This window comes from Hippoglossus stenolepis, chromosome 13 (genome assembly GCF_022539355.2).
Source record: "Hippoglossus stenolepis isolate QCI-W04-F060 chromosome 13, HSTE1.2, whole genome shotgun sequence".
Taxonomy (NCBI): Eukaryota; Metazoa; Chordata; class Actinopteri; order Pleuronectiformes; family Pleuronectidae; genus Hippoglossus; species Hippoglossus stenolepis.
This window is the reverse complement of record NC_061495.1, coordinates 14450978-14466988: the sequence shown is the minus strand read 5'-3', so window position 1 is coordinate 14466988 and position 16011 is coordinate 14450978. Positions and strand designations below refer to the sequence as shown.

At 44.3% G+C, this 16011-nt stretch overlaps 1 protein-coding gene across 1 annotated transcript; it reads left to right on the top strand.

The window, feature by feature from the left end:
- Nucleotides 1–11781: 11781 nt before the first annotated feature.
- On the top strand, nt 11782–15563 carry pcdh8 (protocadherin 8). The gene is made up of 4 exons (XM_035173845.2): nt 11782–14282; nt 14414–14484; nt 14738–14871; nt 15029–15563. The coding sequence occupies exons 1-4, from the start codon at nt 11922–11924 to the stop codon at nt 15376–15378; spliced, it is 2916 nt and encodes a 971-aa protein (XP_035029736.2). The 5' UTR covers nt 11782–11921; the 3' UTR covers nt 15379–15563.
- Nucleotides 15564–16011: the final 448 nt, after the last annotated feature.

Below are 16011 nucleotides of genomic sequence, written 5' to 3'. Positions count from 1 at the left end.
GTGGGTGCACTGGCTGGGTGAATATCTGTGAAACAGACAGTATGTACAAGCCGGAGGGCATGTGAAATAATTTACTTTCATGCTGTAGTCCTGTCTAACTGTCAGTGTCTTGTATTTCCAGTCAAGCACAGATTATTATCTGCAAGATTGTATTTTTTTTTCTGTCTTTCTCTCTTTTGGCACTGTGGTTTTTAATATTTCAAGACTATAGCTCTTCCGCTTGGTTCCCACTGTGGATACATTTAGGACGGATTCCATTTAGGTGTGGCACTTGACAGTCCTCACACTTCTATATACCAGAAGTGTGAGGAGGTATATATGGGTCACACAGAAAGAGTATTTTGACCTGAAGTGGGACAAATCAACCGTCAGTGTCCATCTCCTCTTGTTTAGCCCCTTTTTCTTGAAGGATCTGCAGATTTATCCTTGTCACCAATGGAAATGAAGTTTGATTGGTGTATTGATTGATACATTCATGTACTAGATTAGGAGATATTAAGGCCAGGCTGCACAATTGAATTCATTTCAATTCAATTTAAAATACATTATCGTCCCTCCAGGGGCAATTCAAGGCAAGCGGAAGAGCACGACTATAACAAATTTAGGAAAATACAAATATGTCACATTAGAGAATTTAGGTTAAAGTGCATGTTTATTCATCAAGGGAAACTAATAATCCCTACCACTGTCAAAGGAATAAACCCACTGGAATATACCACAACTGCTGCATGAGAGATCTTTGTGTTCCCCCAATCTCTTTTGAGCTGAGGTTAACAACACCTTACAGTCGGTTCTTGATCCAGTTGACAGTCGTTTCTTTTTTTATACTCTTTCTTGTCCTTTTTTAAACTCGGTTCTTGTTCTTTTTAACTGTCGGTTCTTGACCTGGTTTACAGTCGGTTCTTGTCCCCTTAACTGTCGGTTCCGGAACTGGTTTTGAGTCGGTTCTTAACCTTTCTTACCATCATTTTTTTACCTTTCTTACTGTCGGTTCATGTCCTTTATTACACTCACTTCTTATCCTCGTTTACCGTCGGTTCTTGTCCTTTCTTAATGACGCATGTTCTGTTTTACAGTCACTTATTGTCCTTTATTACACTCGGATCTTGTCCTTTTTTACACTCGCTTCTTATCCTGTTTTACCGTCGGTTCTTGTCCTTTCTTAAAGTCGTAAGTTGCTCTGCTTTACGGTCACTTATTGTCCTTTAATACACTCGGTTTTTGTCCTTTTTTACAGCCGGTTCCTGTCCTATTTTAGTGTTGGTTCGTGTCCTTTTTGTATTCATCCTTTGTCTGATGGCTCCTAGTTACTGTGCACATGTTTAAATCTCTGCTCCTCCTCCAGAGTAGACTCTACCTCGGTGTTCCTCTTATGGGGTTAAACCTAACATTTGGTTGTAGCAGCCTCGTGTCCCCGGTTCAGTCTGGCACACACATGCAGACACACACAGAGGTTAATTAGGCACAGGTGGGATTCGCTGACCCGCCGGATTCCTCGTGGCTCTTTCCGGAAGCGCGGTGCATGCCCCGCCGGCCACGCAGCTCCAACCAGAGACACCAGCTCCCAGCAAAGACGGAGGCATCCAATGAAATCACTCCCTGCAATCATTGGATTTTCTCCAGAGACACAAACCCATCCCCACGTGGCAGAACCAGAGAGTGAATGGTGTTCTAAAACACTATGTATAGTCTGCTTTGTCTCATTCATGTGTGCTGCTGCGTGTGTGGACCATTTGCTCGAGCGGTAGCCGGGGTCATTGGAGTGAGATATACACAGTGAGGAAAATGATACAGTGAACTCTATAATGCAAGTGTTCAATTTCGAGTCTAAAACACTTGACAACATGAAATACGAAACAGATCATGTATAGGAGTTGATAGCTTTTCTTTTTTTTGCACATAATATGTTTGCGCAATTGATTGGCATGTCAGGGCTGTTCAACCTACTATAGGCAGCGTAGTTCTATGAACACGGGGACTACAAGACGAGTCGCACACCGAGGAGTATACTGAAAGCTTCAGACTGGAAGAATGGTTTAAATATTAAAGCAGGAATCAGCCTGTACTCGAAACATAAAACAGATCCCCTTCTGTTCGCTGCCTTTGTGTGGCGTTGAATATATTCATATGGGCTGGCTGACTGTGTTGATAGCAGGTGCATGAAAAAAAATTAAGTTTATGAATGATAGAGTGAAGAGCGGGGGAACTGTTCAGAATCTCCTTTTATAAAGTGAACAGAATTGGCTCGTGCACAGATTATTTGTTCTCTCCCTTGAATTAATATCTTCGGGCCTCATCTTATGGTCAAGGAAGAAACATCCTGCGATAGTCTATTCTTCGGCTGGAATTAAATATTTATTCTGTTGTTTTGGAGTAGGGTCATTTCATTTCGCTCCCGCAGGCTCTTTTACTCGTTCTACTGCGTAACTCACAATGGGAGGAAAAAACGAACAATATAGTTCATTTCCTGCTCCACAAGCAGCAAGAATGTATTCCACTGTTACCTGGGCTTCAACATGAGAGTTGATCTCATTCTCGCAGACCGACTGACCCGCTGCTCATCGTCCGTATCCCCTCGTACTTCACTCCACACAATAGTAACTCATAACCCAAAGGTACACAGGATCCTCGCATTGCACATTCAGCTTCTCTATACGGCAAAGAACCAAATCATGCGGAAGGAAGAATAAAAAAAAGGAGAGAATGCCATGCCGCAGAAATCCAGACTGCATTTCTCCTGCTCTTCGGATTCCTAATGTAAACATGTCCAACGTTTAAAATGGGTTTGGGAAAACAACAACAACAACAACAACAAAAGTGAACGACTCTACCTACATTTGCAGATTTGTTTAACAGAGTTTCCAGCTGAAAATTCCACATACTAATTAGCCCCTAGGAGATCCATCTAACGGTTTGTGATTTTTTTTTTTCTTCTTTTTTCTTCCTCCTGATTTTTAATCAGTCTAATTTCTCTCTCCAGCACACAGACACATTCGGCGGCGCACACACAAAGCCCCTGTTTGCATAATGTGCTCACTGTCTGCTCCTCTGAGACTAAGCACTGTTTGTGCATCCCTGCATCTGTGTGTATATACTGCTGTGCGTGTGTGTGTGTGTGTGTGTTTTTGCATGCTTGTGTGTGTGTGTGTGTGAGTAAGATTGTTGAAGTTCATTTCTACATATTTTGGGAAAGGGTGCTCACAACCCCTACCCCCCCCCGCCCTCCCTCAAACCCCCCACCCCCCTCCCCCCTCCCGCTAGTCTGTTGCCCTGGCTGTGGCTCGACCGTGATTGCTCTGACAATTCAACGGAAAAGGGAAGAAGAAAAAGAAAAAAAAAGCACCTTCTGACAGACTGTTTTCCCCTGTTCTCTTATGGAAATTAGATTTTCCATCTCACTTCATCTTCAGTACTTAAATACCTCTTTTTCTGAGAACAGGGCTGTCTGGGCCATTAACACATTTCCTCCAGATAAGTGCTCTGTTGTTCTACAAAGCTTAGTTGAATTTTAGCCTCATGCGCCTTCACGGAAGAAATTAGATTTCCCTACAAACTGTGTGAAATGTGAACCGTCCTATTAGGCACCACTTTTATTCCCCTTTAAATCACAGTTAGGGTACATGTGCTTGCGATGGCGAGACAGCTGAATGATTCCCCCAAATCCCACGTCTTATTGTCCTCATTCACTTCTCTACTCAGACATGTGGTATTATGAGTAGGATTGTGATTCACAGTAAATATTTTTCAATCCCCTTCCCCTGCTAAAAAAAAAACAGCATTATGTGATTGTAGCCGTTATAATGCTCTTTTATTTATAGTGCACTTTTTCAAATTGTATTTTTAAGAGCTTCACCAGATAAATAAAAAAGACAGAGAAGACAAGAGATGAGGTAAAATGAACCAAAACATATTAATAAAAGTGGTAAAAGCAATTGAACATTGTCATCGTCCATTACGATCATTTGATCCCTGAAACGTTAAGCACACAGGATATCGCAGTCGTAAATCTGCAGGGCCGTCAGACAAACGGCGACGTGCACAAGCCCAAAGATTTACAGCTGGATGTGTGAGTAGAGACACGTCGGAGGTGCCATCAAGAAGGTGCCTGTGATGTTTTGTTGAGTTTGGCTTAAAGATACCAACCATATGTGTGTCTGTGAATGTGAAAGGTTACAAGAAGGGAGCGTGACTCCCCTGTTAGGGTCCTACAGCCAACCAAGTTTATCAACCGCTACCAGACTTATAAAACTGCTAACGCACACCACAACTCTGAAAAAACGACAGTCCAAGAGTGCCTAAAAAAGGATGTTTAGAAACTTTAATGAGCAGGGCCTGATAAAATACTAATCAGTTGGTGCAAGCACATGTCATTGACTCAAAATATGAAATTAATTTATTGCTTAAAAGAAATCAATTAAGCTAATCTGTCCTTTAAAGCAAACAAAGCAGACACGAGAAACATAGCGGCAGAGCCGGAATGAGAATTTCTTAATCTCAGATAATTAATAACTCGGCTCCCATAAAACACTAATTTGGTTTTTCTCTGGAGGATGTGCGGCTCTTCAAAATGTACACCAACACTATTCTTTATCAGGCCTTGTTCTGTAAAAGCACAGAGCCCAGATTCATTTTTACGAGAGCTTACAGTATTCTATTCATAGAGCCCTTTAGAAATAGCAGGCATTCATAATGGAGCTGGGATCTGATTAACCTCCTCGCTTGCCAGCACAATGGCGGGCTACCCTGAGACTCAGCCCCGTAATGGAGTCCGCTATCACCAAGCACACTCCAAACATTCTTCGCACCGCAGGACTCGGCGACCAGATTGGAATCCCTTAACTCCCCTCTGCACTCGGCACACAGTGGGGAAACAAAACATCCTCTAAGCTGATGCCTCCGAATCTATCTCACTGCTCCACTCATGGGCTCGTGCGCGCACACATGCACACGCACACACAGGCATCCTCTTTATCGCCTTTGTTGCAATTTTTGCATTGGTAATTGTAAACACTCTTAAGTGACGACAGAAAAACAAGGTAGTTTTGTCTCCATACAGAATATCTAACCACTTTTCTATGAATACTACTCAGTATACACAATGTATGCATCCACCTCTTGTCAATATACTGATCTGTCACTTCTATAGTCTCAATTCTAGATTTCTGAAGCTTATATCGAGTCATATTTACTCACCGCTGTGTCTTTTAGCTGTGTTTTCTAACGTTATCAGATATTGAATTATATTATACCTCCTTTCATTCTAAATTGTCATGATGGTTAAATAATTTCTTTCTCTCTTTAGCCTCTAATATATCATATGAACGATTACAGTGTCGGAGTGTTTTCGAATGTGGATCTCCCACCTCAATGTTGCCATCTCCTGGCCTAACAGGATTAAGCAAGACATTCACACAGGCCTTTTTTCTTTTTCTTTTTTTCTGCTGTGGAGCAAATGGATAGCTTGTGCCAAATATGTCAGGGGGAGTGATTACACCCCTCAGTGGCCAGTTGGCCCAACAGTCCGCCCCCAGTGGCCAGCCCTGTGGGGGCTGTCAGGACCGGGCAGAGCTGGGGCTTGGTAAGGAGCCAGTCCCACGTTTAACAGCCAGCTCCTGCCCTGCCCAAGTGTCATCTGCACCTGCCAATGGGAAACAGTTCTTACCCATCAGATAATGGCTGAGAGGAAATTGCTTCAAGGAGGCGACATTCTAGGATGGCAATATGGAGATGTGAAATATATTCAAGGAGGAGGAGGAGGAGAGGGACCTGGTCCTTGAAAAAGCGCACATTAGCATTGACATACACACACGCGCGCACACGCACTTGCACTCTCACACAGACAGAGAGGCACATATAAATACATCCATGCACACACATTTTTTATATTTGCAGACACACACACACACACACAAGCAAGGAGGTTGTACTTAATCTTCCCTGCTTTGAATAACATAACCGTCCTAGAGAGAATCAAATTTATTCAGCGCCTGGACTACCAAGCAAATTTGTATTTACCTCACCTGATATAGTAACACCCAAAAACCCGGGAATATGGATAGCAAGTGTGTGTGTGTGTGTGTGTGTGTACACCCTCACCGCGGATGTACTGAAACAAGTGGATTTTCAGTGGTGTAGTATCTGCTGTGACCAGTTCAGCGGTGATGTGGAGAATGGAAATCAAAGTGAAAGTTGGATAGGGATATGTCAAGTCAAATATGTGCCTGCAATCATCACAGACAGAATATCACTGGAGGTTAATGTGCAGGCCTGCTGATCTTTTGTGGCCCTCATCCATGTAGCTCAAGGCGGTGAAATTCAATATGAAGCATGAAATGTGGAGTAGTCATCCTAATTGGATTGAAACCCATAGTGGATCCTTTACCAGCAGAAAGTCTAAAACACACACAGAGTCCACACTCTATTGTGAGGGGAGCAGAGCGGATTTCAAGCAGAGAGTCCAGTCGCCTGCCAGAGGTTGATGGTCCCTGCTCTAATTAGCCTGTCGGACGCTTTACCAGAACCTCATGTTTCTTCAGGGGTGCTTCAAATATCAGATTGTAATATTTATATTATTAATAAGACAATTAAAGATCCTTTCAGCCTCAAAAAAACATTTTCTGGAAAATATAGCCTGCACACGCTCCCAGGGTTTGTTATTGCATGCAAGTCATCTGACGTTACCATGGCAAAATCTCAACCTGTAGATGGCACTCTCGTCCCTGGTTTTGGTCCAAACCTTCAGGGTCGCCTCCCTGTTTTGAAATGACAGGACTCGGTCGTGAAACCTGTTCTGCTTTGTTTGTCATAATGATTCCTTAACGTGCGTTTCTCTCTTTTGTCAACGGCGTTGAGTTAGGATTGTGCAATTTGGACACGTCTTAAAGTCTTAAATTATAATGTCAAATATTTTATGCAACAGTAGCCTACCTGTTTGTACATATGGTCAGAGCTTATTCAGGGAACGCTGCTGCATAATGGAGTGCAGCTAGCAACTGTTGTTCCAATCGTTCTCAGGCAGCGAGCATTAGTTACACAGTGGGGAACGGTAGGAGTTGAGTGGGGGTAGAGGAATCTCAGCCAAACATGATTTGTCTCTGAATACTAATGCCTCTTTTGATCTGCCTCGGCTTTTAGGAGATTTAAACAACAAAATCTGTCTTTTCCAAATTTCTTAATAGACTCAGCCTTTTGTGGCCAACATGAAGAAATCCTGGAAACATGTTTACATGGCATCCATATTAATGTTCTGGATTTGTTTAAAACATGAAGTCCACTGAGATCTAATTACAGGGAAACTCTGTATTATTCATGCTCAGCCCTAATAGACTAATTAATTTATCATAAAATAGTGAGGCATTATATGATTTTCTTATGTTATGCATTTATTTCCATAATTGGTCTTTGTTTTACAAATATATCTTTTTAAGTTGCCCCACACATGTCCTACATTCGGCTGCGGAGAAGAGAATTCCTCCCTCCTTAAACGATCTGACAGCATTAGTCACAGAGCTGTGGAAGAAACAGGAAGAAAAGACAATTAGACCTAATAACATCAAGGCTATAAGCACCTTTGAGATTTATGTGGCCCTAAAAGCTATTCAGGAACATATTGTGACAGAATGTTAAGTGCGATTAGGGACAGTATGTTAAACATTTGGCCAGTTGCGATCATTTGGAAAGCAGCGAGGATGAGCTGTGGTCGGACTGTGTGTGTGTGTGTGGGGGTTATCTGTGTGATGCCGCAGGAGGTGCCAAAAGCAACAGAGACCACCAGCCAGTCTGACTGTTTGGCACCTCCACAGCTGCTGCTCACATGCGTCCACCCTCTTGTCTCAACCGAGGGCAGGCGCCGAGCACGGGATAATCCTGTTTTATCTGCCTTTCAGACAGCCTAAATGGCCGAGATTAAACCCTCCACATGACCCTCACGGCCGGAGCGGTGACATGTACACCACCAGTTTATTAGAGCACCTAAGGTTAAAGTGAGATGAGGAAACTGATAAGGGGCCTGACCTGAAAATGGCTGCATGAGTTCCCAGCCTTAGCGGAAAGTCCGTGCCCATACAGATGGGATAAATTAATATTCTGTGTGGTGAACACGGGTCTGTCTCCCTTTGTAATGTTCACACAATCCGTTTAGGTATTTAGTATCAGGGCCAATGTCAGGTTTGAAGATATTTGATTAAAAACACCAGAGATCAATATGCTGCGATAATAAGATTTCAGTCATAATTCATGGAACTGATTCTTGAATTGCAACAGCATTTGTAAAAGTAAGTTAAATGATCATTTCAAATTTCATAAGAGTCTTTAAAAAGAAGTGCTTTATAAATTGAAATGGAGTGATCTCAAATTGGGGAATTTCTTGAATATTTCAAGTAAAAACTATAGTTAAAATGTAGTGTTTGCTAAATTTGCACCCTCCAGCCATACCATAATAATAGGTTTATATGTTAGTTGTAATTATTATAGTTATGGCATTCTGTGTTGTTGTCATTGTACGTTTGTGTTCCATGACATTTGTCCACTTTGTATTTATCCATATGCATAACTGTATTTGTTTGTCTCTATCCTGTCTGTGCTTTTCTCTTTGTTTTTTTGTGGGCATGTGATATTTATGGTTTTATGACAGAAAAATCCAATACTCATAAATAAAACTCCACTGTTCACACTCCACCTGTTGATTGAAACTGTATATTTTGACAATGTTAAAAAAGAAAACAGTAACAGAGCCCGCAGAATAACCTTGGTGAGGATGACAGAATTAGGCTGTAAACATTCAAAAGAGAAAACAAGCAGATAAAATTGATGTTTTTAATATAAATATTTTATTGAAAATCATGGGGGACCTGTAGACCATGAAAGAAAGAAAGAAAGAAAGAAAGAAAGAAAGATAGAAAAAAGCTGGAAGGCAATTTTCTAGTAGTGGGTGACACGGTGGCTGTTATCCAGGAGGTGGGCCTCGGAGACATTTGTTCCCAGTGGCATATGCCAGGATTACTGCTCCCGGTGTCACCAAATGCTTGTCCTGCCTCCTCTACCTGCATGGTGGCGTGTGAGGGGGAGACAAACAAATCTTCAAATGGCCCGATCTGAAACGACTGCCGGACGGGGCGGCTGACATCAGACTGATGTCTGGCCACCGTTGCGATGGCTGCGATGTCGAGATTAACAATATTCTTACCATTAATTAAAATCACCTCAGTGAGAGAACAGATGGCCAAAGCCATTAATCTGCTGTAATGCTCTTACTGTCACCACACACGTCTTAATCAAGCTGTGATCTGCATTAATCACCTGACTTAGGTGACAAACAAGTATCACTCCTGTGTTAGCCGCGGCTTTGTTTGTGCCATGGCCTCTGGTGACCCTGTATTGATGCACTGATTGGAAGAAAACACACCGGAACGTGACTCAGTGTTTTTCGGGGTGTTTTCCGTAGAGGCAGATGGATCGAACATGACGTGTGATGCGCGGATAAACTACTTGTCACTGTCCGTCCAGCCGCTGCTTTAATCGTCAACGTTGTCGCTTTAATTGTAGCCCGAAATATTTTCATCTACATCTGCTCGGTTGTTGCCCCTAAAACTGTTGCCACACAAAGTGGTAAGTGCGTGAGACGTTTGATAAGATTAAAGCGTAATCCTCTTAGTGGCAAACAAGTAATTTGGCTAATAATTCTGCTTTACCTTCTGACTCCTCACACCCATACAATCCTGGATTTCAACACCCAGCCAGCATGGGACCTGTGGAGTTGATGGCTTTGTGTGTCTGGTAATGGCAGAAAAGTATCTTATGTTTGATCCCCCACTCCCTCCCTCTCTACCGTCATATGTTCAGCATTATCTTGTTTTTAACAAAAGGGTTGAAAATATAGACAGCGAGCTGTTGAAGATAACCAGGAAAGAAGTCGATTATTCAGAGATGAAGGCGATATTTTTAAATTTAAATTCGCTCTGGAGTATTTCTCCCTCCGTGTTGAGTGGCACAAGTGATGATGCAACGCTGCTGCACTTCCGAGATTAACGATTTAAGTTTTGCATTGGCCTGCTTCAGCTTACACTCCAAAATACCACTTAATTTTAATGAACCGTGGCGTAATGTGGGATCCAGCACGGGGGAAAACCACTTGTTGCCTGGGAGGATTTAAAAAAAAAAAAAACTCTGAGCGTTTACTTCTGCTCTGTATAGTAATTTGACTGAAGCGTGTTCTGAGTCCAATATCAAAATACGGCAGCTTCTGTTTGTTACAGTTTGTCTTAACACTGCCTGGTGCTCTCAGGCTTGTATAACACTTTGGAAATGGCAGAGCGGAGCCCCTTATCGCCTCTTGCTGCAGCATCACATGTATCCTGGCCGCTCTGTATTGTGTGGGTTTTAACACCTTGCTGTATGTGCCCTTTGCGGGGCTGTGGGGCTCTGGGGCTCAGACAAATTTGACCCAAACTGTTGTGAGGTGTGAAGAGTCCTTTGAAGGGGCCGTAGACGCCTTTTAATCAGCACAAGATAATCGTCCATATGTTAACAAAGGCCTGCCTGACTCGTGCTCTTCTGTTATCACGATGAGTTGTTGCTATTGTGTGGATCACTTTATTTTTTTCTTTCTTCTGGCTTATTTATCCTTCTGACCTCCTCAAACACTGGAGCCACAGTAATATTCTGTATGCAATTAGTCTGCAACAACACTACTCAGTGAGTTTCCTTCAGCACAGTTCATGACACATGCTCCACAGGTTTCTGCTTTTTCCTTTATTGTGCGCATACATTATGGGCAGTGTTTACATGACTGGAAGACAAATGTTTTAAAATAAACATCACGGTTTCTTCGACAGAATAAGCAGTGTAATTTGCAATATATACGGTTCCATGTGACTTTCCTCCTGCTTTTATCCAGTGGTGGAAAGTCACATACGCATTGAAATATAGCTGTGGGTCTCTTGTACTGAATGTATTTGCATTTGATTCATTATTTTATTTCTCCTCCGCCATTTTTCAGGGGAAAACTATTACACTTTTTTACTGAGCTAATGTTCTCTGACAGCTTAAATTTCCCAGATTAAGATACATGATTTAAACCATTCGCTCCAATAATATATGATACATTGTTGAAAAACTTGGCAAATACAAGACAGTTCAAATTAGCTCCACGTGGACCAAGTACGTGAAGCTGCAATGCTCGTACAAAACATATAAATTATGAACCACTAAGCAGTCAATCTGCCCCATAATACTTTTAATGCTTTATGTGCCTTCTACAGAGAATATTTCTAATCCTCGAATAAAATGTTGAAATGCATGAATCCATCTGAAAATGTGGCCTGAGTACCTTCCAGCAAAGAAAAAGTACTTTTAGGGAACCTGTAGTGCTTGCAGTGGTTTCTTTATGAGCCACTGTTAAAGTTTGCTGCAATTACCACCTATTAGGTTATACATTTATGTGGATTTTAGCATTTTTAGTTCTTTTGCTTCTATAATATTTCCTCTGACTGGGTGTCAATCCCTCAGGTTTCCAACAGACAAGACTTCAACATCCTCCCATGGCACGTAAGCCCATAAAATACAGTCCTCTAAGTGATTAGTTAATTAATTGCAATGTGCAGATTTGTTCAACAGTGTTATCAGACTGATTAAAGCTCCACAATCACTTTATCTACTCAACCATTTGCATTGAAGAAAAAACAAAAAAAAAACACAGTGAGGAGCCGTTTGCTGCAGAGACAGACGCTTTCCTTTTGGTGGACCACTGGCTGGAAGGCCATTGGTCGGTGGGGGCAGGCTATTTGCATATACCGGGGCTTATAGTCCCACAGCAGAGTCAGAGTTGAGCAGAGTTGAAAAGAGTTGACTGGATCAGACTTATTGCACATCTCTTTTCACCATTTATATGATTTTCCTGGGCTCTACTTTTTCAGCCCCTCAACATGGGTTTTTGCAACATTGCAGGAGTTGCACGGTGCATCGTGTTTGCTTTATTCCTGAACTCTGCTCTCTGCACAACTACAAAGTATTTCACCTATGAGGAGGATGCATCGGGGACGGAGATAGGCAATTTGTCCCGGGATTTAAAGATTGATCCAGCCGATGACCCCGACACGTCGTTCCGCTTCATGCAGGAGAGCAATTCCTCCGTTATCCAAATGAGGGAGATCGACGGACTCCTGAGTGTTTCAGAGACAATCGACCGGGAGCAGCTCTGCCCCCGGTCCCCGCGCTGCTTCATCTCCTTCGACATCGTGGCCTTGTCCAGAGAAAAGTTCCAGCTCATCCACGTCGAGATCGAGGTGAGGGACATCAACGACCACGCTCCGCACTTCGCGCGCAACGAGACGCACCTGGACATAGTGGAGAACGTCCCGCTGGACTCCAGGTTCCCCCTGCAGGTCGCTCTGGACCAGGACGTGGGTGAGAACTACATCCAGAGCTACAACATCTCCCCCTCCGCTCACTTTGCCGTCGAGGTGCGCGTCAGGGAGGATGGAGTGAAGTGCGCGGAGCTGGTGCTGGTGCGGGAGCTCGACAGGGAGGTGGAGGACTCCTACACCATCCAAGTCACCGCGTCCGACGGAGGCGCTCCCGCAAAGTCCGGCTCCATGACGGTGACTATCAAAGTGCTGGACTTCAACGACAACAGCCCGACGTTCGAGCACAGCTCTCTGAAAGTGGAGCTGAACGAGGACGCGCCGGTGGGTCACAGAGTCCTCAGAGTGCACGCGTTTGACCCCGACGACGGTGCCAACGGGGAGGTGATGTACGCGTTCGCGGACGACCTGGCACCGGGGGCTGCGCGACTTTTCCACGTCGACCCGTACTCCGGCGACGTGACCTTGAAGGCGCTGGTGGATTTCGAGAAGAGGAGGTCGTACGACCTGAACATCCGAGCAGCGGACCTGGGCTCGAACTCTGTGCCGTCCAGCTGCAGGGTCGTCATCGACATCGTGGACGTGAACGACAACGCGCCCGAGATCAGCATCAAACCCATGACCTCCAGCAGCGACGGGGTCGCGTACATCACGGAGGCTGCGGCCGAGGAGAGCTTCGTGGCTCTGATCAGCACCTCGGACAGAGACTCCGGCTCCAACGGGTACGTGCGCATCAGCCTCCTCGGGCACGAGCATTTCACCCTGCAGCAGGCGTATGGAGACACCTTCATGATTGTCACCACCACCACTTTAGACAGAGAGAGGATCCAAGAGTATAACTTGACTGTGGTGGCAGAGGACCTGGGCAGTCCGCCTTTCAAAACTGTCAGGCAGTACACCATCCGAGTGACGGATGAGAACGACAACCGCCCTCTCTTCAGTAAGTCACTTTATGAAGTTTCAGTCCTGGAAAATAACATCCCGGGTTCCTATGTGACCACCGTTGTTGCCAGAGATCCTGACGTGGGGAAAAATGCCAAAGTTTCCTACAAACTCTTAGACTCAGAAGTGTCAGGATCCCCAGTGTCCACTTATGTTTCTGTCGACTCCCTCTCAGGCTCACTGTTCACTTTGAGGTCGTTTGATTATGAGACTCTTCAGCAGATTGAGCTGGTGATCCAAGCGGAGGACAGAGGCTCGCCCTCTCTCTCCAGCACATCAACAATCAGGATCAGAGTAGTGGATCAGAACGACAACTACCCGTACTTCACCTTCCCCATGCTCCTCAACGACTCTGCTGACATCCCCCTGCCTTTCAACGCCCCTGCTGGCTACCTCGCCCTCCGCGTCTCAGCCGAAGATGAGGACGAGGGAGTGAATGGCGAGTTTTCCTACCAGATCGTGCAAGGTGACCCGCACTTTTTCACAATGAACAAACACACCGGGGAGATTGCTTTGAAACAATGGCTGACGTCTGAAATTGGAGACGTGCTGGAAATCAAAATCGCAGTGAGTGACAATGGCAGGTCCCCGCTTTCCAGCGGTGCCACTATTAGGTTCGTGGTCACAGACACAGAGCCCAGTGACGAACAGGTCGTCATTGTGATGCAGTCGAGTGATGAAGAAGGCTCCGGCCTGGATGGCTCGCTAATAGTCATTATCATGCTCAGTGGGGGTTGTGCGCTGTTGCTGATTGCAATAGTTGTCGTCGTTGTCACGTGCAAGCTCAGCCGCGGGGGTAGAAGCCGTGGCACCAAGAGAGAAGTGTGTCACAGCCTGTTTGACAGCAGGCCAATACCCATCCTCGGCTCCGCACAGCCAAACATCTACACGGGTCAGCGAGGCTTCTTCCACGAGAGGACGCCCTCATCCCTGGATGACTCCTGCCTGTACGAGGAGAGGAGCGGGGACTCGGAGACAAAGGTGAGTGAACCGCCACAGCATTCTTTCATCTTTTATTTTCCTATGCAGATGATGTTCCCAAGTGCCTCCTTGATCTTTGTGCCAGAAATGGAAACTAAGCTCACTGCTGTCATTTTTGTTTGTTCCCTCAGATGTTCCTGCCCTCCAAGCATTTCCAACCAACATCTGTGTGGCAAGGTGACAAATACTGCCTGCAAGTGAGGTGAGACAACCGAATGTAATTTCTCCTTCTCAAACAGGATCATATTTCACCAGTCAAATCTCACTTAACAGAGACAGTAGTTAACATGCACCGTGCATACATTCTGCTGCTCGTGGCGGTCTGGTGGAATGAAGTTAAATGTTTGGCAGAGAGACAGGGCCTCGTGTTTGGAAGGAAAAAAAAAGAAAAATCAATAATCAAGCTAATGTGTCACAGTGGAGGCTCATTCTGTATCTGTTGATTGTATTTGCAGTGGCATCGGACACACGGACCAGCTGAGCGTGAAGGACAGTGGCAAAGGGGACAGTGACTTCAATGACAGTGACTCTGATATCAGTGGCGACGGAGGCAAAAAGAACTTCAGCACCTTCCAGCCGAGACTAAAAGGTGAGTTTTTCCACTCTTGAAGTTTCTGACATCGCATGCGAACTGAATAAAACATAAACATCCACTAGAATGGCATAAATTATAAAAAATATAACATCTGCATCCACAATTTCTCATCCTTATTTTTTATTTTGTATCCATCTCTCTTTCATGTCAGGTTCATCCAGCGCCGCTAACAGTTTATCAGGGGATTGCCAAGGCAACTACTGTGCAATACCATCACAGAGCTTCAGAACCGCCAGAGACAATGCGTACACAATCGGCTTCTCCCCAGTGCCGGTGTTCAGCAATCCTCACGGCTATCCCCACCCCTGGAAAGACTGCGGCTACGGCACAAATCTGCCGAAATCAAGGAGCGGCATGCAGAACTTCTCCAGGGCCGGGACCCTCCCCTCCTACTTTCCTCAGCAGCAGCACGACACCGGTGTGGAAGGTCCTGAAATCCACACGCAGGGTCCAACATTTGTAACTGTGGCTACGGGATCAGAAGTTGCAACCATCTTTTAAGAAAACTGTTAAGCTGATTAAGATGCTCCTGGAGGATGTAAATATTCTTTAAACTGATTATAAATATATTTATATATAAATAGTATGTTTAATTATGTGACGTTATTTGAATTTCTGTACCAAATGTTGTTATGAGGCCCACTGGTGTTTCTTTTTTTCTAATAAAAAGGTAATTGAAACAATGACAAATGTTCATTTATTCAACAATTTTCTCAAATGTGATTATGTGACCAATGTAATGACGTGGGAATCGTTTTAAATTGAGAAATACAATATTTTGAAGATGAAATATTATCCCCCTGCCATCAGAAATCCCAGTCTGCATTTGTAAACACGTAGAGCCAGAGAGTAGAGTTTGAGTCTGCATGATCAAAACCCCCGTCAGTGATGATCAGATGTAAAATCTCAAGCAGCACCATTACCTGGAGACCGGCTTTGAAGGCTCAGGTTGCTCTGCTGAGTTCCTTGCATGCAAATGACAGCCAGCGGAGCTGATGTTCAAGTGGAAAATAAAGTAAAAACCATTATTTCTACAAAATCCTGCTGGCTGCTCTCACACCTGCTTCAGGTCTCCTGCATTATTCACACAACGCAATGCAACACGTATGACTATGCTTCACGAATTCCTGACCG